This window comes from Ascidia mentula, chromosome 4 (genome assembly GCF_947561715.1).
Source record: "Ascidia mentula chromosome 4, kaAscMent1.1, whole genome shotgun sequence".
In the NCBI taxonomy this organism is placed as follows: domain Eukaryota; kingdom Metazoa; phylum Chordata; class Ascidiacea; order Phlebobranchia; family Ascidiidae; genus Ascidia; species Ascidia mentula.
Window position 1 is genome coordinate 5,145,629 of NC_138569.1, and position 26,614 is coordinate 5,172,242.

The following is a 26,614-nucleotide window of genomic DNA, read 5'->3' on the forward strand; positions in this document are numbered from 1 at the left end:
CATAAGTAGGGTTACCAGATTACAATGAAAGTTCAACTCTTTATATTCATGATGTAAACTGTGTTCACAATAAGTTTATTACTTTCCTGCATTTCCCACTATCCACACAGTGCGTTTCGACCACATATTGCAGAAATTACACACTTATTTTTTCAAATCATGAAAATGGAAAGTTGCAACAACCGATGACAGTACAAAAAATGACACGTAGAATTGACAAGAAAAAAAAACCCTTCATATTGTCATATATACGTTTATTATTTAAAAAAAGCCAGAATAATGCTAAATTTAAAAGAATTGAGGCCAATCTGGCAACACCGGCTCACAAGTAATTCGTTGCATTCCATTTCAGCAATAACAGCAGAAATTTTGTCAATGGCCTCCCAAACGCAACCTCAAAATAGCCGTGGTTTATAGAGGAGTTACCCAACACACAAAAACAACAATTTGGTGTCCTGAAACTGTCCGTACAGAAGGCATTTTACTCGAACACAAATGTTTATTGTAATAACAAAAGCACAGGAAAAACCACAAAATACTCCTCCGCAAGTCTGGTCACGCCTTACTCAGCTGTTCGACCAATCAGAGCTCCGATCCTCCATCACGTGACGCGCACAATCGGAAACACGGGATGTGCACCGAAGTCAAATCCTGGCTTGCTGGTGGACTTTTGCTTGTGTCCACCAGCAAGCAACTTTGTCACAACTATGTTCGTCTTTGCGACGAGCAATAATTGTTGAACCTGCAAATGGTTGAACTACTTTTGTAGGTTGTTCTGATACAGGTATAGCAGAAACTGTCCAAATTAATGTCCGAAAATATATCCCAAATCTTTGACCCTCTCAAGCTAACTGTGTTACGACTTCTAGTCAATCAATTATTAAATATATGGGTTGCCCCTTTTTAAAAGCAAACTGATATTAGGACCTAAAAAACTATTACTTACTGTACATCTTATTACTGAAGTCGTTTACTATACTAAGCAAAAGTACCTCGTCGCACGGCGTCATTTTTTCATACAGCACCTTGGCTTGTTCAAAATGCTTCGAGGAAGACATGTACAGGTCACGTGACGATGGTGGCGGATAATACTGCGTGACATCGGTCATTTCCTGCGAAAACCACTTTTTATTGAAAAAACAACTACACTTGTGCATTTTACGAACCCTGAACTGCTTGTAAGGCATGAACGGAGGCGTGGAGATGGCGAGAAAGGGTTGGAAGCGATGTTCGTATCGCGTCGCTTCGTTGTCGAATTCGCAGTCGGGTGTCTTCAGTTTACCATCGAGGAAAAAGCCGAGTGTGACCTTGAATGACCCTGCCGCCATCATCTGCATGCCCTGGGGTCAAACATTTTGGACTGGGGTTACGGGAGTGCAGGTAAATTGTGAGGATATAACATAACTAAACTTTATCACAGTGCTTTTTTAGGTCAGAACATATGCTGTGCTTTAGCAAACTGAACACAATGTATGAACATTTTAGCCAACAATGTTTTAGTCTCGCTCACCAAGGAACACATAGTTTTGCAGCAAATAGAAAATTTGCCTCGGTTTTATACACGGAATGTGAGTAAAACATCATTTCATGTTGGTAATAAATGAAAAAAAACAGCACAACCGTGATACCGACCTGCACCATGGCAAGCTCTCTGGCGTGGGGACGACTTTTCTTTTTGTTCTTTTTCGCTTTTTTGTTGCTGCGCGACTTCCCGGCTTGCTGTTGTTCGTTGAGAGCATCGTCCCTTTGCAGTTGGCTCTCGGCGCGATTCAGGGTAGTGATCTGCCAGCTGAGTAAGACTTCGGCAAGATACCTGCCAAAGTGAATGCAAGTACATGCACAAAACTGTATGAAACAGTGATTAGTTTGTGTTTTGTAGAGAAATCAATGTTTCATATATTTTTTGTAAAGTAAAATATTCCCCCCAAAGATTTGGTTATAGCGTCGGTTTGTAAAGTGGTTTATTACTATGTTTTTCCCCCTCAGTAGAGAAAAAGGTAAATAACCAGGAAACACATGTCAAAAATGCTTACCAGTACACGTAGTGATACTCGTGTTCGCTGTACAATTCCAATTTAAAGCCGCTCAGGGCGTATTGCGTCATCACCTAAACAACCACAAACCACATTCGTGCATGTATTTGAGATGCACGAAACTTTACCTGTATTTTTTTTGAGAAAAACGATTGAGGATATTACTTAAAGCCAAATTGAATAGCTCCATGAAAAAAAAATTAAACTCAAATACTTTTCCTCAGCTATCAATTTATTTATCGTTTAATTTATCACTACATATTCAGCTCGACCCTGGCGTGAATAGGAATGCAACTTTACCCTTAGCGTATGGTGAAGTGTCCAACTCCCCAGCACAGTGAGATGTGATCTACCGCCGTTCGGGTCGACCGCCTGTATAATAGTTTGCAGGTCGGTGTCGCAACGGTCCGCATCGTCCTGCAAGACTTCAAAGGTTCAGACCTTAGAACATTCAATTTTTAACAGAAAGTCTGGCACAGTATTTAACCTGCAGCATTGCAAGGTCTTCCAGGATTGCGGCAAGTTTTTCTCTCTGGCGTGCGTAGTTGTGACCGTAAGCTTGCACAAGTTTGTTCATGGTCTGCATTCAATACAAGATATTTAACACACAGCTCATGGATGTCGTTAGGTGAACAATAAACACCACTGCCCCAATTGTACCAGAACTGAAAGTAAGCGAGAACGGTCTAGAAAGCCGCTCTGAAATAATTTTTGCCGTACAGCCATGGAGCAGGGCTGTTCAAACATTTTCTTTTTCTTTACGACCAGCAATAAAAAGTTAATTAATAAAATTAACACAGAAGTTGAGCCCTACAAAGAGTCAAAAATAGTGAAAGAATTCAAACTAAAGCGCACCCTTGTCGCCCTGGTAACGAAGCATTCCACCATATCTTTCGCCTTGGCGTTGTTATATAGCGCGTGGTAACGGGGTGAAAGTGAGGGAGGGGCGTTGAACACGCGCATGGACTCCTTGATGACGTCAGCAAGCACCTGGGTACCGAACACTTTGCGATTGTCGGCAATAAAAACGATTTGCAGCACCGATCGAGTAAACACGCAGGGGTTTGTTTGCGATGAGGTCACGATGAAGTCCTGTAAAGGTTGATTAAAAATTAGTTTTTATTACAGGGTATTCAATTTATATGCTTGCTTACAGCACTTTAGTTATAGAAGTAAATTTATTGAAGCCTTTAGCTATAAAAAAATTAATGTCATTTTCAATTAATGTGAAGGTATTTGTAAAGTCCATTATTTTGTAAATTTATACAGTCTTTAAATGTAAACAATCCCTAACAATGGCAAATATAAAGGTACCAGAATGGGTTGGAATGAAGTTTGTGTGGCCATGTCGATAATAGCAAGCAGCTTCTTTATGATTGCACTGTAAGATGGGAGAAGATCAGAACGACTTTTTAATTTTGTGTATCTGTAAAATAAAAGAAACAATCAACAAAGCACAGTAATTGACTTGGCAAATCGGTGTAAAAATTAGTAGGCAAACACCTTTATTACATTACATTTGCTGGGATAAGTTTTTATTTCACTGTTTTTTCGATCATGCATCTGCAATTGCCAGTAAGTTCACAAATTAAGTGGCAAAATGGACATTAGGCATTTTAACCAAAACAAATCTTTAACATAGGTATATTTGGTAGGGGACTGTGGTCACTTTCCTGTGTATACCAATGCAAATTACTGCTGCATTTGTGTGTGACATTCCACTATTACATAAATAAAAATTATTGCCACAAATAATGGATCAAATGTGCCTGAGATTTTAGAGGCTATGAAACATAGAACAATATATTTGTAGCAGAACAGAAAACGAACCTGGGAAAGGTTGGAGGTAGAAGACGTTGATTGACGAGAGGTTCAAAACCAATGCAGACTTCATGGCCATCTTCTGTTATGACTGGTGGCAAACCCAATTCAATGGTTCTATACAAAATCAAAGTTTGTTTCTATTGCTCCAAAACACAAAATTCTACATTCGCATAACTTGGAGACGTTTTAGTTTAAATTTGTCAACATAAAAGTAGCAATAAAATATTGGGAATAGAGCATCAAAATACAACTGTGCGTCAAATCGGTAATATGTACATAAGGTTAGAAATAAAAACAACTACAACAGTTCACAAACCAAACTTACTTGTTTACAAATATTAGCTGTTCTGACATTTGATGGAGCACCTTTCTTGAACTATGCACTGCATCCATCTGCACATATGACCAAAACCATCAATAATTTATACAAAGTAACATTAAACTAATAGAGGATTTGAAGTTGAACATTGTGAGGTTTACAACACTGACCTCCTTCTTGCCAAATGGTATGATTGAGTGAAGAAACAATCTGAGAAATTTAAGCCTTGCCAAAACTGCTTGCAAAGGCAACAATTTATTTGTTTTGCAATCATCATTTTGTTCCTTGGATTTTGCCAACTGAAAATGACAAGATTAGCCCCAAATCATTCTATAATTGATCAGGGAAAATAGTAACAGATACACACCCGTATTGAGCGATTGACATCATCTTCTGCCTCTTTGAGCATGCCAATGACTCTCATCTCTGTGATGTTTGTGGCAAACCTGAATCCATATGTCAGGGTCTGAAAATCCTCCTCTTCAAACACATTTGCCTAAAAGGTGAATTAGTTGATTATGTTATGGCTGTTGTGCAGGCGAAGCGTTGTGTTATGTCTATACAAGGGTGGTTCTCATTAGTTTATTAACCAGGAGAATAGATGAGATGGATGTTGACATATTGAAAAGTGGAATCAAACTGAAAAAATTCCTTATATACCTTGTAGATTTTCTCCTTGATCATGTCGCAAGTTTTCAGGATGCCAATGCAGAAAGCCTTCAGACATCTGTCTTCAATAATATGTGGGTTGTGAAGATACAAACACGTGAAGACAGTTTGTGCCAATGACTGACCTTCAATCCAAGACAACTACTCAAAAAATATATTTGTTATCTTGTAAGCATATACTTTTCTAGAACTACATGGTATTGGGTGGCTCACCATGCAAGCATGACATGTATCCATGATCGCTATTAGCTCCTCTGGTTCAAGGTCATTCAACTTGATTTTATTTTCATCAACAGACTTTTGAAATGTCAGAACCTACGAATGACAAAATAAATAGGTCACATTGGGACATCATGTAAACCTATTGACATAGGTAAGTTTGAATCAGTAGTTCCAAACAGGTGATACATGAACCAATGCGGGAACATATTCATGTTTAATGAAGACATACTAACCTATACATTTGAAAGATGCAATTATTCAGATACATCCCCGGTACTTAAACAATGCGACCAAAACATGGTTCAAAGGTCCATTATAAGTGGCATAGTTTTTTTTGTAATAAAACATAGGTTGTTCATCGCAACTGCACAGGACATTGAAGTTGTTTGCAATATAATTTAGGCTGGGAATCATTGGTTTTAATCAAACTAAAATAGATGCATCAACAAATGCCAACATAATAAATTCTTGTAACATGAATCCCTGCTTAGTTTGGGTGGGGGTTTAAAGTAATATGTACTTAAAGAGCCAATTTCCCACCTTCCTTGTGGCATGTCTTCCAACCATTCCAACATCCATTTTGGGGTCCATCATCTCAATTGCACTCATCGCCTCAAATAACCCAAAGCTGCAAAAAATCAGATTAGTTGAAAAGATTTTAATGGGAATCAATAAAATGTTGAACATACTGTTGTGCATGCACCAGCTCTCCAAGTTCAAGTTCTGTAAAAGCAATTTGGTCATAAGTTAAAAAGCACCAGAAAATTCAACAGTTACACATCATAGTACACAAAATCTAAGATTTTAAGATAATTTTGAAAATATTTTGCAAAAATGCAGAGTTGTAAATGTAATTCTTCACTCTAAAACTATCGAAATATTAACTCCAACATTTTTGAACCAGCAAACCCACAGGCTCTATTCAGTTTACCATCACAAGCTTTTCCAAACTCTTCCGTAACATCTACCCAATTATAGGTGACTTCAGGTGCCGCCGGAGGCTTATCCCACTGAGGAACTGGGCTTGGCGACGGGGTGTCTTTGGGGACATTTTCATTCATAGTGTTAGAAACAAGGTCCATCAGAACACCATACACAATTGTCCCAACACTACTTAGCATAAGTTACGTAGCACATGGCATTACAATTCGCTGTAACACAATAAACAAAAAAACTATTTACACGGCACAATTTTCTTTGCAATGAAAGCACTAATGAAAATGAACAAACACAATCAATCCAACAATAAAACATAACTCAAATGTGACTTTCTGGATCATTCAATGCATCTTCTAACATGCTATCCACACTCTTATCTAAATCATTGGTAGAACCCTTAGAAATGTCCTGTGGCTCTGGTTGTAATTCGCTGTTGTCCTTTTCATCTACTTTTTCTTCTTTTTTAACATTTTTATCTTGTTTTGGTGGACTCTCATTTATTCCTGACTTTTTATCTGATTCTTTGTGCTCAGAAAGAGGAATATCACTATTTTCAAACTCGGCATGTTTTCTGATGTCCTTATTTTCATGCTGAGAGGTGTCTAAAGCTTCAGCAATCATATCATCAACTTCTTCCTCTCCTTTTAATTTCTTTTTATCGACAACTATTGCTGGCGGCTCAGGTTTATCCACCATAAAGTCTTCCCACATTCCATTTGTTTGTACATTGGGTGGATCAAGATTCCAAATCCACTCTTCTCTGGGTACCATCCAGTCCTTTCCCATACTGGCCTCAACATACATATCTGCCTGACATGGGACTCTCACTTTTAACTCCAAGTACTCCGTCCAGCAAAGATCAAAACTATCAAAGGAAAATTTATACTTGCGGCCATTGTGCTCTTGTGTTCCCCCATACCACACTGAACTGCCTTCAACATAAAATGAGAAAATTTCAACAGCTATTCTTTCTTTGGTTGACATAAAACTTAATTGATTGCTGTCATTTTCATTGCCAAGGTGGTGCTGCAAAACCACCTCAGCTTTTGCGAGTTGTTTCATGACCTTGGGGTTCATACTGTTTGCCCACACCCCCAACACTATGTGTCTACTGTAAGGTATCACATCACACTCTCTGTGCCATCCAAGCAATGTTCCACCGCTCAACCAAAACTGTACATGATATTTGTCCAGTGCTTCCTTAACTTTCAACAGAGAATCTTTTACTCTAAGTCTAAACTTTTTGTGGGGCTCTACAGCTACAATAGGAAAGTCAAGTTTAAACCTTCTGGCCTTGGAATAGTCGCAATCAACAAATCGAGACTGTCTAAACTCCTTAACAAACTCCATGGTATAGTAGGGAACACTGACTTTGTGGCCATCAACGTTCAAAATAAATGACATAAATCTTGATGTCTTGTCAAATGCTTGTTCATATGTGGGAAACTTTGTTCCAATCACTTCCATCTTATGCCAGCCATCAGTCAACTCATGGGCTAACACATTTACAGTGTTCTTCCAATTTTTGTCAGTGACCGGGCCTATCCAAACGTAATTATTATGTCGCTCATACAAAATTGCTACATGGATAACATGATCCTTTTTTGCCAACCATAAATACGTTGGAATAAACTGTGTTCTGCCTTCGGACTGGAAGACTACAGGGTCTCTTGCAGTGGTCATATGTATGGCAAAGCCTCTGACTTTTAAATCTGCCCTAATACTGTCTTTGTGCTTGTTGAACTGGTAGGCTTGGATTGCAAAAGAAATGAGGTTTTTGTTTTCTGGGTGGTATTTACACATTGTTTTGCAATCGTGGTCAATTGAATGCCATGATTCTGCTTTGGATTGAAACATTTCTGGCAGGATTTCGATATCGAAGAGAATTAAAGCAACTCTATGCTTTTTGAATACATCCAGAAATTCACTTAAACAAGATTTTTGATGTCTGACAGATTTTTGCGGGATTTTCGTGAAAGTATACTCATCAATATACAAATACAATGCCCACTGAAAGCAAAGCCACACACAAGCAATTATTGCCAGTAAATATTTTACCCTAACATGCTGAATTTGTTTTAGCATTGTTGATCGGTGTGCTGTTGAGCTTTATAACAACAAAAACGTGTGTGTGTCATCTATAGCCCAAAGTTAAAGCAATGAAGCTGGTCTTGAATTGGCTCTGTAGTATTAAAGAACAAGAGTTCAGCAGTCGAAAGCCTGTTGGCCAACGCCCATTAACTGCAACAGAAAAACAGGTGTTGTGGTTTTTATGGTTACACTTTCATCGTACACAAAAAGTGACAATCACACCACTAAAATTGATTTATTTTGTGTCAAACGCAGTTTTAACTTCACTCTCAACAAATGCACATAATTTCAAACTCAACCATGCGTAACGCAAAATTCAGCGGTAAAATTGTTGGTTCCTAACTTATTTTCATTATATTGTATTTAGAGCTGCAGCTTTTAAATATTGGTCTATTTACTTGTACAGTAAAAAACATGGTTGGTTTTAGTCGTCTTTGTTGCACCATAAAAAACAATATTCTTTTTATAGTTCTATCCATATCGAGTCACAAGTTTGTGTTTCGCTGTGGCTGAAGCCAGACAATAGGCGCTTTGTCTCGATTTTTGCGCGACTAACTTTCCATTGATGTGATCATGATGTGATCCTTTTGGATAACGTTTGTCTGCAGCAATCAAAATACGGATGTTGTTGGCTTGTTCTATGGACGCATAGGTGATGTGAAGGTTTGGTGCAAACTATCACCAACTGTTGCAAAACGAAATGTTTGGTGGATTATTTGAAAAGCGAAAATTTAAAAAAGCACTGAGAAAACATACTGAAAATAAATGTAGTTTTAAATACATTGTTTGTAAAACAGTGGACGGCCGAACTTTGCAAACATGTTCAGAAAAAGGCAGACTTTTTCCTGCCATATGATGCGCCATGCTTTCATTCTCGCTAAGCTGAACAAACCAGACAGATCGTGAAAGAATAAGCGCACTTCAAGAAAAAAGGTGAAGTGCTCGTACCACAGTTCGACCAACAGCGCAGTTTTCAGTTGGCTTGATTCCACAAGCCCTCGGGCTCTACAAAACTGTCCTTTGGTTTGATCTATTGTGCGTTGTCTCAAGTGTAAATTAGGCAGACCGGTTGTCAGTCTCCAACTTGGCAGCAGACCGGTTTTCTTTATCAGATGAAAGCCTGCTTGTCCTAGCTAGAGGAGATGTCACAATAGAGCAGTGAATTGCAATCAGTTATTGCCCCCCAAAATGGAAATCACGTGTAAGCTGCACAAAGCGTGGACATCTATCTATCATACAACTTCTTTCGGAAACTTTAAAAGTTTGTAGTATCAAAATGTTGTTTTTCGTGAAAGGATAGAACAACATTTGACTTTTTTGAAGATGTGTTTCTTTGCCCGAGGTTGGGCTCATAGAAGGCTAGTTCTCAATAAAACGTAGCATAATGAGGGTTCATTGCATAAATTATTGATGAAAAGTGTTTGTTAATGTAGTTAAGAGCTTTGTTAACAAAGCTTGTCTGGGTGCAACAAAGACGTCGTCATTAATCACTTTGTTTTTTTTAGGATGAATCGTAGATCATACTTTACCTTGTAGCTATTTTGCTGGTATAGCTTGTGACAAAAGCTATGGAAGCTGGTGAAGAGCGTCCGTTTCCTCACACAAAAGCCTGTCACAGACTTGCGGTAAGTTGAGCTAAATTTTTTGTTTGTTTGCATCACTTAGTTTACGACCAATAAAAAGCGAAGTTGCTGAGGTCCGGACGGGCGCTTTGTGTTTTGACTTCCCTCTGTTGTTATTTCCACTTGTTGTCTTCCTCGCTCAGCTGTAACTGACGTCACAGTCAGTTTAAGGTGACGGCTACACTTGGCTGGTTTTGCGACGTTTAACATGGCGCCGATTTGACACATTTTATAAACTCATACTGGTGGCTAATGTCATCGTGTTTGGTATATCTTGAAATGACGTGTTTGAACTATGAGACACAAACATTCTGTGATGACCTTATTTGGCACGACTGCATGACTCAATCGAGCTTTCAAGAAACATCGATTCGGCCTAGTCTTGCAGATGAATACATATGTTCTAGTACAGTGCGTCATAAGTCAATCATTCCTACATGTTTTTCTCTTTGGATTGACACATTGCGATCAACAAATCGTTTGTTTGATATTTTGCAATGAAATCATTTATCACTACAAGGTTATCTATATATGAATGAATTTGTTTAGTTTTTGCATACCGTGTTTGGAACACTTTCCATCACAATCGCCATCGTGTCGGTATTGGCGATTTCTCACTCGGACCAACTCGAAACATTTGGATTTACGTACGTGGCATCAGGCACATGGTGCGGGTTTGTGGTAAGTGGGCTGTCAGTTTGTTTTTTTGCTTTTCCATCATGCATAATGTCACATTACCCAAGCCTGTTTTCTGCAGTTTCTTGTCACGTCAGCGGCGGTGTACCTAATGACGCTGAAGCGGACGGATAACTACGTAAGTGTGTGAAGTAAACATTGCCTTTTGTGAAGGCCAATATTCATGAGAGTTACCCCGAATTTGAGGTTTCTCATTTGAGAAATTATGATAAAACTGTAAATGATCAAACCAAAACTCGTGACACAATCAGTGCCATAATTTTTTTTTGACCTATAAACAGAAAAAACGCACTTGGGGGAGTTATATAAATCACAATCTTTTTTGGGGTCAGTGTCTTTTCCACAAATACATCGATTGCCTATTCGATTTCCTATTTCTCTAAGGAGTTTCCGTTTCCGCAGGTTTTCGGTGCGTGGTTAATGTCAGCAGTTTCCAGTATATTCGCCTGCACAATGATGAGCCTCGAACTGGCGACGGCGTTGACGCTTGCGAGCCAAAATTACCAGGTGAACTATTACAAACCTGTAATTTGTGTTTTATATGACTCACTGTGTTTCCTTAAAACCAAACGATTTTGCTCAATGTGCCAAGGGCGTTTACTGGCATATGCTATACAAGACCCTCTTTTTTGTTGTGGTAATACGTGCCCAGAGATGTGTTGTAATGTGCGTGGTTGTCTGAATGGCACAACTGCACATTTGTAAATTTGACTTCATAAAATGTTTTAATCAGTTGTTGTTGGTTTCCAGGTGGCTCTCATTGTTTTTCATTCTATTCTCGCTGCAATCGGTATGTGTGAAATTTTCTTATCCGTTATTACGTGGACCTACTGCTGCAAAACGCGATGCTGTGACATTCCTGTTTTTATATTGAGGGTGAGTATACGTCACGTTGCTATACGTAATACACAGCAATACTTAAATAAGTTTACTGAATGGCAGTTACGATTTTCAAAAGATTTAGGCAATATTTCAAATACACACAAGTTGGTTGTAAAAGTTTTAATTCGCCACGAACTGTAGGACTGGAAGGGAATACGTGTCGTACCTATAGCAGCGTAAACTTTTCCTGTAAATCGTTGATAAGGGTGTATCCAGTCGGCAGACCGCTATTCTAATATTTTCCTTTCAGTGTTAGCTCTAATGGGGTAATGTTTGCGCAACAGGCGAAAGCTCGGTGTAATCTTTTCCACAAACCCCGATACGAAAGTACACCATATCGTGGTAACGGTATATTTTTCGAAGAACATGACAACGAAAACGAAGATTAAACGTCAACCCAATTTTATATATTACAATCCTCTTCTCTGTATTGATGGCTTACTAGTCTACTCTTTGTTCACAGGTGAAGTTTATATCCGGTTCCGATTCAGTGCCCTTTGTTCAATCACCATGATCACGTTGTAGACACGTGACCGACCGACATTTTCAGACTGATCGATACCAAGCTACAAGAGCCGGAGCGTTCATGCGTGACATGATTTGCACCTGATAAACGATCGTCGTTATCCTTATCTAAGTTCAACTTTGTTGGCGTATCCTCTTAGCGTTGAGTGCATTCAGTCGAATTTTCCGTTGCTGTAAATGTTAAAAAACACATTTTTTTTGTTTCTTTTCGCTTGTTTGTTTTTACATGATGATGTCATTATAAGTGGTGGTATTATTGTATTCGCGGCATACATACGTTTGCACTTCTGTTTTTTTGCGCCATTTTGGCAAAATGCGTTGTTACACAATAAAGCCAAAAGTGTGCAAATAGCACTTACATTACCCCTTACTCCAATATTCTCTGCCTGGATATTAAGGCGCATGAAAGTCTGCTCGAGAACAGTCAATTTACTACAGGCTGCAATATGATGCTCATGCAGGAACAGGCATCTGTGAATTTAAAGGGTATTTACCGGTCTCGGCGCACAACAGCAACCATATGGTAGTCATTGTACAACAGCCATGGGAATTTTGCTTATAACCTTGGACAGCAAAACGGTATAGAAAACATGTTTTTACATAAGTTGATAGATTTACGGTGCAGTGAACATTGGCATAATTTCGTTGTAGCACACAGTAATTCAACCTTGATCGACATGGTCGATGTGCAATTTCAGTGTGCCTTTCGGTGATATATACATGCATGGCACGCACACTGTGGTTTAATATGTACACAAAGATGGTGAACAGCAAAATGTGTTATGCCCTGGTATAGCCTTAGACTTATATAGGCCGGTGCGTTAAGATGAGAATAGTTGAAGAAAAACCTCAACTTATATGTGAGGGCCTCCCTGGCTGTGAAGGACCCGTTTTTGACACTCACGGAAGATTTTATGTCGTTACGCCAGGGGAAAACGCACCAGACGACAGGTGGGCGTACAATTTTTAAATCGTTTTTTTTTTGTTTTAATAACTGCAACCTTTATGATGAATTGCTTGACAGGGTCGAAGGCACCTTTGTCGAAGGTTGTGGTGGAGGTTTATACCGGATCGACTTGCTAAGTGGAAGCAAAACATTGGCATGTAGACCTCATTTTGACGGGTACGGTGGGCGACCGGCTGGTTGTCAGTCTGACAGGGATGACATGATATGGATTGCAGACATGCGACTTGGATTGTTGAAATACAACCCAGCTGATGGAAAGTGCATTCAAGTGTGTGGACTGACGTGTGGCGTATTAATCTGTCAACGTTAATATAGGTTTCTATCTGTAATGGTAGGTGCTTAATGTTTCTAAAAATATAAACTTCTATGTTTTGAAAGCGTTTGGAATTACGGCTGCACACCCTAATGGGCCTAATCAGTGCAGCAGTCAAACCTAAACACACTACACGTGTTTGGAAATTGTGAGTCAACTAACAAAGCTTTATATGATACAGCTTAGCAAGTTGGACACGGATGGAATCCCGCTAAACGGTGCAAACGACTTGATTTTCGATAAGGACGGGAATTTGTGGTTTACTGCGCCAGGCGGTCCGATCGCCCCGGCGCCACCCAAACAATTGACTGATATGTTTCAGGTAAATTCAAATCTAATAAAAATTATAAACGCATTGTTTCACTGACTATTTTGTTGTAAGGAACCTATCGGAAAGTTATATTTCCTGAAGAAAGGAGAGTTGATACCGATGTGCGTGGCAAAAGATTTTCTATTTTGCAATGGCATTGCTGTGAAAGACAACCTTTTGCTGGTAGCTGAGACTGCTGCAAGCCGAATTCTCGCCTTCGACATAACTGCACTCGGGAGTCTAGCCAACAGAAGGGTTTGGGCGCAAGTTCCTAAATGTAAGATATGATTTAAAAGAAAAGAACAAGTACTAATGCCATATACCGATTCTGCTTTAACAGGACCTTAACTTCCGTGATGCCCTTCCTTAAATTTTTATCAAAAACGTTTCCTGTTTTGCGTAAGTCAAAAATAGAGCTACCTTAAAGTTAAGTAACTTCAGCTTGTGGTATAGGCGATCCGATATTATCCGGACCTGATGGCATGGACTTCGACGAAATTGGCCAGCTCTTGGTTGCAAACTACGGTAGTTCACACTTTGAGGTTTTTCCGCCAAAAGGTGGCAAGGAGCCCATTGCCCGCATCAAATTTCCGGTCTGCAAACTGAGCAATTTGCAATTTGAGCCGGGCAGCAGGGTTTGTTACGTCACAGAGCATGACAAGCACGGCGTGTGGAAGTTTGAATGGGAACACAGGGGCTCTGCGCTGTACTGTGGTTAAAAATGCTGAGCCTGCTGGTACAAAACTATTCGGCATTACTGCGAAACTTTACAACATACCGTAAAGTTAATAATTGACGTTTGATGAGCGGACTGTGCAAGTAGTAAATTGCGTTTATCGTTGCTGGTACTGTCAGGTTACTGCAGCAGCTTTGCAAACATGAGTTGACGTAATGTCGCTAAGTGACGTCAAGTAATTTTTCAAACAATTGAGACCAGAATTACACGCGTTTCAGTTGTGGCATCGTTGTTTGAGTGATAAACATTGGGTCACGAAAATAGCAGATTTGCAATTGCAGCTTAGCAAGCTCATTGAACCAACAAGTACAAAATACTTCAAAACTGAGCATTGCAAACCAGCATTTCACTACTCTTGTATAGGTTGATTTCTTTAGATGACAATACAGCTGTCATAAACGTAAAAAGACGTGTGCAAAACTTAGCTAAAATCTTGGCCCAGTAGGTAATGTAAGTGTTATTTTGAAGGTGTTATGCATAAGTCTGTGGTGGATTTGAAACGTTAACAATGAACATAACTGAAGTCAAACCAAAGTTGGTATGCGACGGCCTGGATGGTTCAGAAGGACCTGTTTTCGACACGCACGGGCGATTTTACGCTGTGGCGCCCATGGAAAGCGCCTCAGATGACAGGTGGGTTATTATATTTCCACGTCCTCAAAGCACAAAGTAAAACTTAAACTTAAAATTTCCTTTATAATAACTTACTCTTACCTAATGTCGATATGACACCAAACATTCAAGCGAGTATAACTCTTACTAGGAAACCAAGCACTTTTGTTGACGGCATTGCCGGAAGTTTGTATTTGATTGACTTGGAAACTGGCAAAAAGACTGCAGTTTGCACACCACATTTCGAAGGTTACGGTGGTCGACCAGCCGGTTGCCAATCCGACAAAGACGACGCAATATGGATTGCTGACATGCGGCTTGGTTTGCTGAAATTTAACCCACTGAACAAGGAATGCATTCAGGTAAAACATATCAGCAGCGAGATATTGCCCAAAGAAAAATATTCTCCATAACAGGTTTTTCAGCATCAAAATCATTTCTTCAATACATTGCAGATTAGTAAAGTAGACACAGATGGCAATCGTTTAAATGGTGCCAATGACCTTGTGTTTGACGACGACGGAAATATTTGGTTTACTGGTCCAGGAAGCCCAATAGCCCCTGAGCCCGAAGACAGAAACACCATATTTAAGGTTATAACTGCCTGCAATGTAAAAAAATCTTCTTTAGAAACAACACAGCACACTTACTTGCCAAGAACACTTTTCTAAGCACTCTTTTTACAAACGGTTTGCTTTTATTTCGGCAACATGTAACGCATCTTGCAAGCAAACAATTAAATCTGTTGTCACTTCACATGCATTGATCCCAATCTGTTGAGTTATATGTTACGTCATAATGCCCTTTTGTCTGCTTCAGCAATCAAGAACACTATGATTGTCACGTTTTTCTCGTTACAGGAACCGAAGGGGAAAATTTACTGCTTGCCAAAAGGAAAATTGACACCAATATGTGTGGATGGTAATTTTATTTTTTGCAACGGAATTGCTGTGCGTGATAAACTTCTTCTCGTCGCTGAAACAGTCACTCACCATATTATTGCATACGACATAGTTCAATCGGGCGTGGTGAAAAATAGAAGAGTTTGGGCTAAGGTTCCCGAAGGTGAATACTCTGTAAAGCCTTGCATAGTAAACAATAAATATTTGACTTTGTATGGCTGCATAATGCCCCAAACCTCCAAATTTAACCTAGATTCAAACGGCCCGGATGGAATGGACTTCGATCAGAGTGGGCAACTCTTGGTCGCTAATCACGGCGGATCTCACATCGAAGTGTATCCACCCGATGGCGGCAAAGCGCCCATAACACGAATCAAGTTTCCGTTTTCTGAAATCAGTAACTTGCATTTTAAACAGGACTCAAACCTTTGTTACGTCACTGAGCATGATACCAACGCTGTTTGGACATTTGAGTGGGAGAAGATGGGCATGAAAATGTATTGTGACAAGTAGGCTAATGTGTAACACCCACTATAAAACCTTTCCTTTTAAGCCTGCATATTCATGCGCAAGTTAAACTTCGTTTGTTTGAAAAGAGTGGCTTTTTACACACTATGATACGAAATGGGCTTTTGTTTCTGCTTCACTTAATTACAGTCAAACAAAAAAGCCAAAGCTAATATGTTGCTATACATTATGTGCAAACGTTTAGAACACGACTGTGTCCATCATCGATTTGTCGATTCAGGGCGCATTTGTTTAACAACACAGGATTCTTGAGCCACCTGCTGCAAAATGTGACGAAACATTGGGTTATGAAAAATACAGGTTTACAATTGCAGCTCAATACAAGTACAAAATAAACCAAAACAAAGAGATAAACCAGCATTTGGCGCCTCGCTGGTTAGTATCAGCATAGGCCGTTTCCTGTAGAAGCCAATACGACTGTCATGAAGAAAGACGTCCGAAAAATTCAGCTAAAACCGTTGACAAGCTGGTTGTGAAAACAGTGTTCTTTTCAATGTGTTATGCATAATTCTGTGCTGGCTTGGTACGTTAACAATGAAAGTAACTGAAGTCAAACCAAAGTTAGTATGCGACGGCCTTAATGGTGCAGAAGGACCAGTCTTCGACACGCACGGCCGATTTTACACTGTGGCGCCCATGGAAAGCGCCTCAGTTGACAGGTAAGATAAATTGTTTGCCACAGAACCTAAAAACAGGACGACCATTTTATCCCCACCATCCATTACCTCAACAAATTAGTTATACAAGACTTTTATGTTCAAGATTTTAATATAGATTGGATAATCGAAGATTCAAGCGAATATTTATTCGAACTTCCACAGGGAACCAAGCACCTTTATTGACGGCATTGCCGGAAGTTTGTATTTGATTGACTTGGAAACTGGCAAAAAGACTGTAGTTTGCACACCACATTTCGAAGGTTACGGTGGTCGACCAGCTGGTTGCCAATCCGACAAAGACGACGCAATATGGATTGCTGACATGCGGCTTGGTTTGCTGAAATTTAACCCTCTGAACAATGAATGCATTCAGGTAAATCATATCCGCAATCAGATGTTGTTCAAAGGAAAATATCCTTCATAGCTGGATTTATGTTGCAGATTAGCAAAGTAGACACAGACGGCAATCCTTTAAATGGTGCCAATGACCTTGTGTTTGACGACGACGGAAATATTTGGTTTACTGGTCCAGGAAGCCCAATAGCCCCTGAGCCACAGGACTTAATCACCATAATTAAGGTTGTTACAACTATTTATCACACTCAAGAAAAAGAAAAGTCTCTTCTTTACAACACTTCCTTATATGGAGACTATATTGTTTTGGTTTTATTTTGGCAACAAATAAGCGCAATGCAGATCCAGTATTTCAAATTCAAATAATTAACCTGTAACTGTTGTAACCTTACTAGCCATAAATGCTTAGATCTAATCTGCCTTCCAATTTAAGGTATTTCTGTTATGTCATAATTCCTTTATGTCTGGTTCAGTAATGAAGAACACGATAATTGTCACATCTTTCTTGTGACAGGAACCTAAGGGAAAAATTTACTGCTTGCCAAAAGGGAATTCGACACCAATTTGTGTGGATGGTAATTTTATTTTTTGCAACGGAATTGCTGTGCGTGATCAACTTCTGCTCGTCGCCGAAACAGTCACTCACCGTATTATTGCATACGACATTGTTCAACCGGGCGTGGTGAAAAATAGAAGAATTTGGGCTGAAGTTCCCGAAGGTGAGCCCTGTGTAAAGGCTTGGATAGTAAACAATAACTGTTCGAATGTGTATAATGACGGAAACTGTCAAATATTTAACTCAGATTCAATCGGCCCGGATGGAATGGATTTCGATGAGAGTGGGCAACTCTTGGTCGCCAATCATGGCGGATCTCACATCGAAGTGTACCCACCAGATGGCGGCAAAGCGCCGATAACACGAATCAAGTTTCCGTTTTCTAAAATCAGTAACTTGCATTTTAAGCAGGACTCAAACGTTTGTTACGTCACTGAGCACGACACCAACGCTGTTTGGACATTTGAGTGGGAGAAGATTGGCATGAAAATGTATTGTGACAAGTAGGCTAATGTGTAACACCTACTTACAAGTGCTTTCATTAGGGCATAACTGCTGTGTTCTTTACACGGTTACAATGTGCTTTCACAGGTGCTTGGCTGGTTTTGCGACGTTGCACATGGCGCCGATTTGACACATTTAAACTCATACTGGTGGCCTAAATGTATGGCCAATGTCATCGTGTTTGGTATATCTTGAAATGACGTGTTTGAACTATGAGACACAAACATTCTGTGATGACCATATTTGGCATGACTGCATGACTCAATCGAACTTTAAAAAACATCGTTTTTGGGGGGTTAGATCGGGCCGTGTTTATAGGTCGGTTCAGGTTCAGGACTTAATTTTCATAAACCATCGGGTCGGAGTTAGCCCGAATTCAAAGTTTGCTATATATGCCTCATAATCCCACTTTTTTATTTACTAGGTACAATAAGCCTTGGTTAGGTTTAAGTTACAGCACGATTTCATCTCTACAGGTGTGTATCAAGCAATTTATAGCTGGACTATCGTGGGTGGTATTACATGCTTGTAAGTGATATGCGTCGCTTTTCTACATAGTGTTTCCAAATAAACATGGAAAGTAAGTAATAAACATTTATTGACACCGAAAGACCCTCTGCTGTTAACAATTATTAATTATTTATCATAACACACATCATAAAGCACCTGCATTTTACCAGACTGGTCCTAATTTTCGAACATAAAGTGGTTTGTGTTGTGCAGTACATAGTAAGGACAGTGATAGCCAGGTTACCATCTGCAGTTTAATCTACATACTCAAAACTAAAAGTCTTTGTCAATAAATTATGTTATCGAGAGGATATTTTTTTGTTTCTTGGTCTCCAATATCAGTTCCGGTGATACATGTTAACGCATCATTGGCTATGTACGAAATTACTTTTTCCGCTTCAGAAAATTGCAATCCAAACTACACACTTTATACTTATATGTGCCAAAAAGCCATATTATTGGAAAGCTGCAGACAGGGTGTGTACACGCACTGTTTCTTTATACTCATTTTACAAAAATCAAACGGTGCAATTCACAACCCACGTTTATCCGTGGAATGATCACGCAACCTCCATTCTTAGTAATTCCATTCAGCCTGTCATGGTTGTCTGGGTCATGCAACGTTTGCAAAGAAACAAACATAGGCGAAGCTTAGTATAAGAGTGCGAGGATGTGCATACGAGGTTACGAATTCTCTGAGGTTTTGTTGAAGAATTGTCCACGATTGACATAAGATAGATGTGCTGCAGTAAGGAAGCTCATAGGATACTGTTTGTTTTTCGGAGCTTGCCTATTGGTAGCCTTGGTAGTCTTTTTGACCTGAAAAGGTTATGTCAACACAGGTCGGGCATCAGCTTGAACCAGTGGTTTACAATTTTCATGACGCACCTTACAACAATATTATAGTGTCGCACTTAAATAATGGTTGCCTTTATTAGATATAATAGAACTAAGGGTTTTTATAATGTTGACCATGTTTAGGTACGCTAAGGCTAAGTTATAACAATAATTCGTGTTTTGTAAGTGCAACAGCTGAAAGGTCACGCGGACTGATTTTAAGATAAAACGTGATGCCTTCATGTATACTTGTGACGACTCAACAATATTGAAACGACACACTAGTGCACAATACCAGGGAAACTCTAGGTCAGTGCTTCCCAACCTTTTTCAGTTCGCGACCCACTTTTAATACAAGTTTTATTGTGCGACCCACAATGAGATATGAGCATAAACGTAATGATAATGCAATAATTTCGTGATCTAATAAAAAACTGTAACATTTAGAAATGCTTTGCGACCTACCTGAAATAGCTTCGCCACCCACAAATGGGTCGCGACCCACTGGTTGGGAAACACTGCTCTAGGTGACTTAAACTGATGTTTATAATGCCCACACGAAATGAATGGTTTGTGAGTAATGCATTTTGTTAAGTATGTATAGCTTTTACGGTTTTAGGAACTCGGGATATGGCTAAGGTTTGCCTTTGGTTGCGAATGTTGTAAAAATCTGAAAATGGCCCACGAGAACGAACTCACACATCTGATTTAATATGGTAAAAGTCCCTAATACAAAATCCACAGGATCAAACCTTTGGAATTCATGTTGGCGCCTGCGTTCAAATTATCACGTAAAGTACACGGCCGATTTACGCCATAACAAAAGAAAAGGAAAATATTTTGTTACCGACTGCTGGTTCCGCGTATTATCCATTGTCTAGCTAGCGATACGGAAAAATAGATTTAGGTACAAAACTTCATGCTATCGTTAAACTCCGTGTTGTGCTGTGCCTACGGTACTGCCTGAGCCAACGATCGATGAAGTTCTGTACTTTTTTGGTAGTCAAATCTGTATAATACTGTTTGACACCGATACCGCTACTGTAGTAGGCGAACTACTGTAGTAGGCGGATGCGCATATCCGTAGTTTTGGTCTTGTTGTACCATGACATATACACAGCACATGCAAACGTGCCAAACCTACTCTAGTGGTAAATTGGCAGTAGCCAAGCCGTAACAAGACATTAGGTTGGGAAATAAAAACCAGGTGCTTTCCGGTTTGGAAAGCTTTGTTATTCCAGGAAATGATGTAGGTGTGGCGCAACACGTCGTAATGTCTACAGACAGACAATTTTGCGCTAGCGGAGCACAGCTGAATATACGCCTCATGCGTTTTTTGTGGTTCGTGAATTTGAAAGGATTATGGGCAAGAAAACCCCCGCCACAGCCAGATTCCTGCAACAGCGTGAGTGACGTAATGGTGCACTATACGTTCCGGTCCTGTCGTGTCATGGCGGTGTTTATCATATGGCGATAACGACCGCTGACGCTTGAAAGCTACACATGAGCACATGAGGGTTGTCTTCGCTTCCATCAAGACATTGGTGGCGTTTAGCAACATGCAGCGGAAGGGGGTCCATTTGTCACAGTCAACAAAGATGTCAGAGATTGGAATGATCTCAGCAGTATAGCAGGTTGTTATTGTGTATAAGTGAGTCATATCAGACTGCTGCCAGGCTTGGGTTAGGCAAACGAGCGAACTACGTCAGATCTCAGCTGTACCTTCTGTCCTGGAACATATTTTCATTAGTTTCATGAAGTGTCGCAATTTCCGTGGCTGTTGTTCAGGGGGGCGTGTGGTTCTCCGCAGGCGTGTGACTTTCCGTAGGCGTCTGTTTTGATTTAATCATGCATGTCATAAATTCGACTTGTTTCTTTGACGCATTTGTTTAACAACGCAGGATTCTTGAGTTACCTGCTGCAAAAGCGGACGTGTCACTATTTTTGAACATTGGGATTTTCTTGTGGTATTCTTAGTCTGGTTCATACTTAGTCTGGCTTATACTTAGAATGATGTCTTTTAATAGCGAAAGCGAAAGGAATTTGGAAGAAGTCGGTTAGATATTTTGACGACCGACATCGTGCTGTGCATTGGCTAGACTTAACTTAGTGTTTATTTCGTGGTCATCGCCACCAGCAGCAGAATTTAAATTGTATTGTAGGAGATATGATTTAAACTGTGAATATTTTGTTTATCTGATGATTCATTTTCGGGTAAGGCTTAGTCGCCGTAAGCGGGAATTTAGTCAAAAAACTAAAGGCTGAGAAGGTGCAACAAAATTTTAAATAGTGCAATGTCAGCACAAATTCCAATCACAGCTCAGCTGACGTAGCCTAGTTTATCTTGCGTTAAGTTCTGTTGTCAAAATCCTTTCGCGTGCGTTATACCTCTACGTAGCAACTCGTTTTCCTCCCCAGGTTGCAAACACAATGGAGTATTATTTTTTCATAATAATAGGCGTTGGTAGTTACTACCTTATATCATTCTTCTTCTGCCTCTTTCCGCGTCTCCTCCACCGAAAGAAGGAGAACTACTTTGACGTGAAGCACATCAGTCACAGAGGCGGTAGGATAAACCGGCATTGCATTGTTTTGCTTCCTGGTTACTCATTTTTCCCCAAACCGGAACTAGGAACACTGCATCACTCGGGACGAAGATAGAATATTAAATCACGCTACTAAACACACCAGTTATTTACCTCAAGACAAACAAACTCTAGACCAGTGTTTCCCAACCCACTAGTGGTACGCGAGCACCTTTCCGTAATTTGCGGATATAGTTCAAACTTATAAATCCTAAAATGTTTGTTACTTCGTTTGTAACACTCAACTAAGTGGTACGCGTCGAAATTGTTTTACCTCCAAATGGTACGAAAGCACAAAAAGGTTGGGAATTACCGCTCTAGACAATATTCAAGATAAAAATATTCATTAAACTTGCACTTTTTTGACCTCATAATATTTTAGACAAATCTAACCTCGTTTCCAGTAGCGCAGTTACATGGCCCATTTCTATCACACTGTTTCAAACTATCACGATAAATTGAATTGATATCCCAGTAAAAGGTTCGAATGTTGTCTAATTTATTCGAAATCTGTTTAATTCAGTGCCTCCCAAACTTTTTCAGTTCGCGACCTACTTTTAATGGAAGTTTTATTGTGCGACCCACAATGAGATATGACCAAACGAATGAAAAACAATTTATTGAGAAAAGAAACAATGTATACACATGCAATTTGCTATTAATGCGAACATTTAGAAATGCTTTGCGAACCACCTGAAATAGCTTCGCGACCCGCCAACATGGGTCGCGACCCACTGGTTGGGAAGCACTGGTTTAATTGTAATGGAACACTGTATGATGCAACTTTATTCAATTGCAGGTTCTGGGGAGGAGATAGAAAACAGTATAGAAGCATTCGATAAGTATGGTCTTTTCCTACCATAACAATGTTTGTAAACTAACTTATTGCAACGTAGTGCACTGGAAAAAGCACAACCTCTTGAAAAGGACAGTGCGATGCTTGAATTGGACGTTCATCTGACACGAGACAACAAAGTTGTTGTAGCTCACGACCCCGACCTAAGGCGGACTTGTGGCGTAGCGGAACTGATAAGCGAAACGAAACTTGACGTAAGGAAGCCTTTCTTTCACTTTAATCTTTTACGACAAGTGTCTTGTTGTTCGGAAGGATTTGCCCCCAATGCTTACAGAGTTGGGATTGGAGTTCTTCGATGGACCTCCTACATATAATATAACTGGCCAAGAGAGGCGCATTCCAACTCTGGAAGCTGTTTTTGAGAAATATCCCGAGGTTTTCATGAATATCGACATCAAAGCAAACAACGACGAGTTGATAACACAGGTGAGTGTATGAAGAGTTCACATTTAATTGGTTTGTGAGAACAGAATTTGTACCGGCGGCACCGAAAAATACGCAACATCTTCCGATTTTGAACAGACGGATTTGTTGATAAGAAGTTATCAGCGTGAGAAGAAAACCGTGTGGGGAAACGGACACGACGCTGTAGCCACGAAGCTCCATAAAAAAGTAAAATTATAGTGGACTTGACTGAAACAACCCTAAACTTATTTGAAAGAGGTTAAATGCATGTGGGTTAGGAAATGTTGTACTGTATCGCAGACTCAACATTCAATAACAGCCGATAAACATGCAGTGTGTTTTTAGAACTCGAAAGTGCCTCTGTTCTTTTCATCGAAGCGGGTTTATTGCTCTATCGCCTTTTTTTTCCTCGGAATCCTTCCTTTTATTCCCATCAAGGAAACGCACTTTGAAGTCTTCTTGCCTTACAGGATTAAATGGTAAGTTCAACACGTCGCAGTGGTTGAAATGTGGCGTTATACATATTACTGGTTTCGGATAAGGTATAACTTTGCCTGGAGACCGATTGGACTGGTTGTGCGGTTCTAACGACCATTTACCCACGTTAACGATACGTTGTGTTTTTAATGTGTAGCGGAGGGGGCTTTTGTAAGGCCTTCAGCGACCTTATGTGGAATTTGCTGGCGTTCGTCGTTCTCAATAGACTGTACATTCACCACCTCAAACAGCGTGGAATCAAGGTAAATTCTTTGGTAATTATCAAGCTGGTAGTTAGCTTAGTGGTTAATATTTGGTACACTTTTCTTTTTAGTAAGATACCCCCTATTAAGACAAGTGTGCACTTCATTTGTATGTAAAACTTATACGTGGGCATATAGTTACTGCTGAAAGAAGTGAAGTGTTCGGTACGTCATCTATCAGTCAAAACAAAAACCTTAAATACCTTCTTTCAATTATGCCCATTATTCTGACTTGAGGCTAAGTAAGTTTAATCCTTACATCATAGGATTGTTTTTCTGCTTTGGCTTGTGAACCTCAACTGGAGTTAAACATATACAACTTTGTTTGTTTACATTAGCCTCTGTGTAGTATACTTACATAAGTAACAAGTCTTCTTCTCGACTTAGATTTATTACTGGGTCTTAAACACTGAAGAGGAATTTAACAAGGCAGAAAGATACGGAGCAGACGCCATAATGACTGATTTTCCAGCAAAATTAACATCATGGTTGCGCGACAAGGAAAACCGACTAATCTGTTGACGCTGAACTAAATACTTTCCGACATGTCCTTCTTTTTTATTGACCACGTATGATTGTATGCTTTCTTATCTACAACTGTGAAGACCTTAGAAAATTATTATTTATTTCCTTTGTAATGCCGGACAATGATTTCTAGTATTGCTGCTGATTAGGCGTACAACACATACGTCCAATCAAGTGTGTTTTCAAAACATTCATTTGTTGCAGTTACGCCAAGCCTACTGCTAAAATATAGCCAAGGTGTTTCTATACGTTGGATCATTGCATTTTAGTAAAAGTTGTTGGTAACTGTCAGGATAGTCGTTAAAAATCGAAAGATCCTTTAATTTTTACAATATTTTTACGCACCAAGCAGACCTTTTTAATGAATTTAGCAGATTAAATTATCCACAGCCGTTGGATAACTTTAGCATTTATCGCATGCTCTGTGAATCATTGACGCTTATCGTGCCTTTGCTAAAATTGACTTTGTTCCGACTCAGCAATGTATAAATGCCGGCGAACATAATTTTAACGCTTAGATTATCTCGGCTTGGGTTTGCTTGACCAGGAAACTTGGTGTTTCTGCGAACAGAAGCCTTGCAAAGGCCGATTTCCGCGTGTCCACTCATAGAACGCATTGATGATCACCCAAGGCGTTAGTTGTTGCAGTATAAGTATACCATTAACATTTGCGCGGAAAATACTGCAAATGTATGAAGATGTTCAGAAAGACACGATCAGCATCATTCGAAGCATTACCAGCACGATTTACCGAAGAAAACAACAAATTGTTGAAATCCCATAGTTTTCCTCGTGAATTATATGGAGTCTACCAAAAGGGCGAAAGAAACTTGAGGAAGTGACGTATACACAAACATGCGGTGGTAAGTGGAATGTCTGTTCTTTATTAAGTTTAAAACAACAGAAACAAAAATAATACATAGTTTTTAATCAAAGCATTATGATAATACCTGTTGCAAATTTTGAATAAAGGTTCCATGTTTACTGCCTTTCAGAATTTAGCCGGTGTTTTATGGAGCAGAATAAAACCGAGAAGGCTTGGGAGCACCTTATTGAGGCTATGGAAATCATTCCGGATTCAAACGACATTGAAAGACACATGAAACTTATGTACGAATGGAGATGCCAAGCGATAACTATCGAGACATGAAAAAAGTTCCGGGATTATTTGTCTGGAAATTTACCTCAAAAACTTCAAATGAGAGTTTGATTTCTTTGAATCGCCTGCATAGTCTCTATGGCTGACAGAGACTCAGTAACGGTTTAGTACAAAATATGATAAGTAGTTCTAAGTCGTCTGTCTGTTTTAAGTTTCTACGACATACATATTTCGCCTGTTTTTGCAGGCATCATCGGTATTGCAAAAAAAACAACATAATAACGCATTTAACCAACAGTAATTCAAGAACATAAAAATGTAAAAGTAGAAATACCAAAAACTTCGAATTACTAATAGCGTTGAACCTGAGAAAAATGTTTAAATTAGATTTGATCGGAATCACTTTGCTGGGTAAACTATAAAGTTGAACATTTTTGGTCGATTTAACATTAAATCTTTTCAGGTTTCTTTGAAAGTCTTTTGTTGTCATATATTTTTCGGTCGACATTTATCGTATACTTGTATCACAACGTCACGACGTGCTGAAATGAACACTATATGTGTGAAAATCATTTACATAATATATGTCACTTAGCGATGCTCTTCTAAAATCCTTGTTTAAACTTACAAGCTACGAATATTTTGCACCTATGAAATAGTGCATACGCGCAACATATAAGCATTTTGGTGAAACTTTTAGTATGTACGTTTTATCTGTTTGGTTCTGTAATTTCGCTTTACGTTTAGATGTTTCGAGTTTAACTGTGTTAAAGTGTGTGATACTGTCAACTTAA

General features: G+C 39.4%; 7 protein-coding genes across 8 annotated transcripts; 5 read left to right on the forward strand and 2 right to left on the reverse strand.

Moving 5' to 3' along the window:
- Nucleotides 1-79: 79 nt before the first annotated feature.
- On the reverse strand, nucleotides 80-6,322 carry LOC145899762 (N-alpha-acetyltransferase 35, NatC auxiliary subunit-like). The gene is made up of 18 exons (XM_082988665.1): nucleotides 5,999-6,322; nucleotides 5,757-5,790; nucleotides 5,608-5,695; nucleotides 5,059-5,160; nucleotides 4,837-4,986; nucleotides 4,544-4,672; nucleotides 4,347-4,475; nucleotides 4,183-4,250; nucleotides 3,864-3,971; nucleotides 3,348-3,459; nucleotides 2,889-3,125; nucleotides 2,521-2,613; nucleotides 2,334-2,450; nucleotides 2,034-2,107; nucleotides 1,633-1,813; nucleotides 1,167-1,340; nucleotides 993-1,112; nucleotides 80-742 (listed from the first exon to the last, which is right to left on the reverse strand). The coding sequence occupies exons 1-18, from the start codon at nucleotides 6,186-6,188 to the stop codon at nucleotides 602-604; spliced, it is 2,247 nt and encodes a 748-aa protein (XP_082844791.1). The 5' UTR covers nucleotides 6,189-6,322; the 3' UTR covers nucleotides 80-601.
- Nucleotides 6,177-8,359, reverse strand: LOC145899763 (ribitol-5-phosphate transferase FKTN-like). The gene has a single exon (XM_082988667.1). It carries the CDS (start codon nucleotides 8,089-8,091, stop codon nucleotides 6,325-6,327), a length of 1,767 nt encoding a protein of 588 aa, XP_082844793.1. The 5' UTR covers nucleotides 8,092-8,359; the 3' UTR covers nucleotides 6,177-6,324.
- Nucleotides 8,360-9,581: 1,222 nt separating this feature from the next.
- Nucleotides 9,582-12,185, forward strand: LOC145899054 (uncharacterized). The gene is made up of 6 exons (XM_082987767.1): nucleotides 9,582-9,722; nucleotides 10,269-10,400; nucleotides 10,477-10,533; nucleotides 10,818-10,922; nucleotides 11,166-11,291; nucleotides 11,761-12,185. The coding sequence occupies exons 1-6, from the start codon at nucleotides 9,666-9,668 to the stop codon at nucleotides 11,809-11,811; spliced, it is 528 nt and encodes a 175-aa protein (XP_082843893.1). The 5' UTR covers nucleotides 9,582-9,665; the 3' UTR covers nucleotides 11,812-12,185.
- A 463-nt stretch (nucleotides 12,186-12,648) lies between these two features.
- Nucleotides 12,649-14,131, forward strand: LOC145897852 (diisopropyl-fluorophosphatase-like). Its single transcript, XM_082986306.1, has 5 exons — nucleotides 12,649-12,773; nucleotides 12,847-13,057; nucleotides 13,284-13,424; nucleotides 13,485-13,689; nucleotides 13,866-14,131. The coding sequence occupies exons 1-5, from the start codon at nucleotides 12,649-12,651 to the stop codon at nucleotides 14,129-14,131; spliced, it is 948 nt and encodes a 315-aa protein (XP_082842432.1).
- Nucleotides 14,132-14,621: 490 nt separating this feature from the next.
- On the forward strand, nucleotides 14,622-16,383 carry LOC145898511 (diisopropyl-fluorophosphatase-like). Of its 2 annotated transcripts, XM_082986995.1 has the most exons (5): nucleotides 14,622-14,781; nucleotides 14,912-15,122; nucleotides 15,216-15,353; nucleotides 15,621-15,825; nucleotides 15,916-16,383. In XM_082986995.1, exons 1-5 carry the CDS (start codon nucleotides 14,657-14,659, stop codon nucleotides 16,173-16,175), a joined length of 939 nt encoding a protein of 312 aa, XP_082843121.1. In that variant the 5' UTR covers nucleotides 14,622-14,656; the 3' UTR covers nucleotides 16,176-16,383. The 2 variants fall into 2 exon arrangements, with proteins under 2 accessions (XP_082843121.1, XP_082843120.1); XM_082986994.1 differs by having other exon boundaries at nucleotides 15,621-16,383.
- A 339-nt stretch (nucleotides 16,384-16,722) lies between these two features.
- LOC145898512 (diisopropyl-fluorophosphatase-like) lies at nucleotides 16,723-18,739 on the forward strand. The gene is made up of 5 exons (XM_082986996.1): nucleotides 16,723-16,849; nucleotides 17,012-17,222; nucleotides 17,291-17,428; nucleotides 17,718-17,922; nucleotides 18,007-18,739. The coding sequence occupies exons 1-5, from the start codon at nucleotides 16,725-16,727 to the stop codon at nucleotides 18,264-18,266; spliced, it is 939 nt and encodes a 312-aa protein (XP_082843122.1). The 5' UTR covers nucleotides 16,723-16,724; the 3' UTR covers nucleotides 18,267-18,739.
- Nucleotides 18,740-21,325: 2,586 nt separating this feature from the next.
- Nucleotides 21,326-24,959, forward strand: LOC145899004 (lysophospholipase D GDPD1-like). Its single transcript, XM_082987713.1, has 8 exons — nucleotides 21,326-22,176; nucleotides 22,995-23,037; nucleotides 23,092-23,245; nucleotides 23,304-23,477; nucleotides 23,574-23,663; nucleotides 23,802-23,935; nucleotides 24,091-24,196; nucleotides 24,584-24,959. Exons 1-8 carry the CDS (start codon nucleotides 22,041-22,043, stop codon nucleotides 24,716-24,718), a joined length of 972 nt encoding a protein of 323 aa, XP_082843839.1. The 5' UTR covers nucleotides 21,326-22,040; the 3' UTR covers nucleotides 24,719-24,959.
- The last annotated feature ends 1,655 nt before the right edge of the window (nucleotides 24,960-26,614 follow it).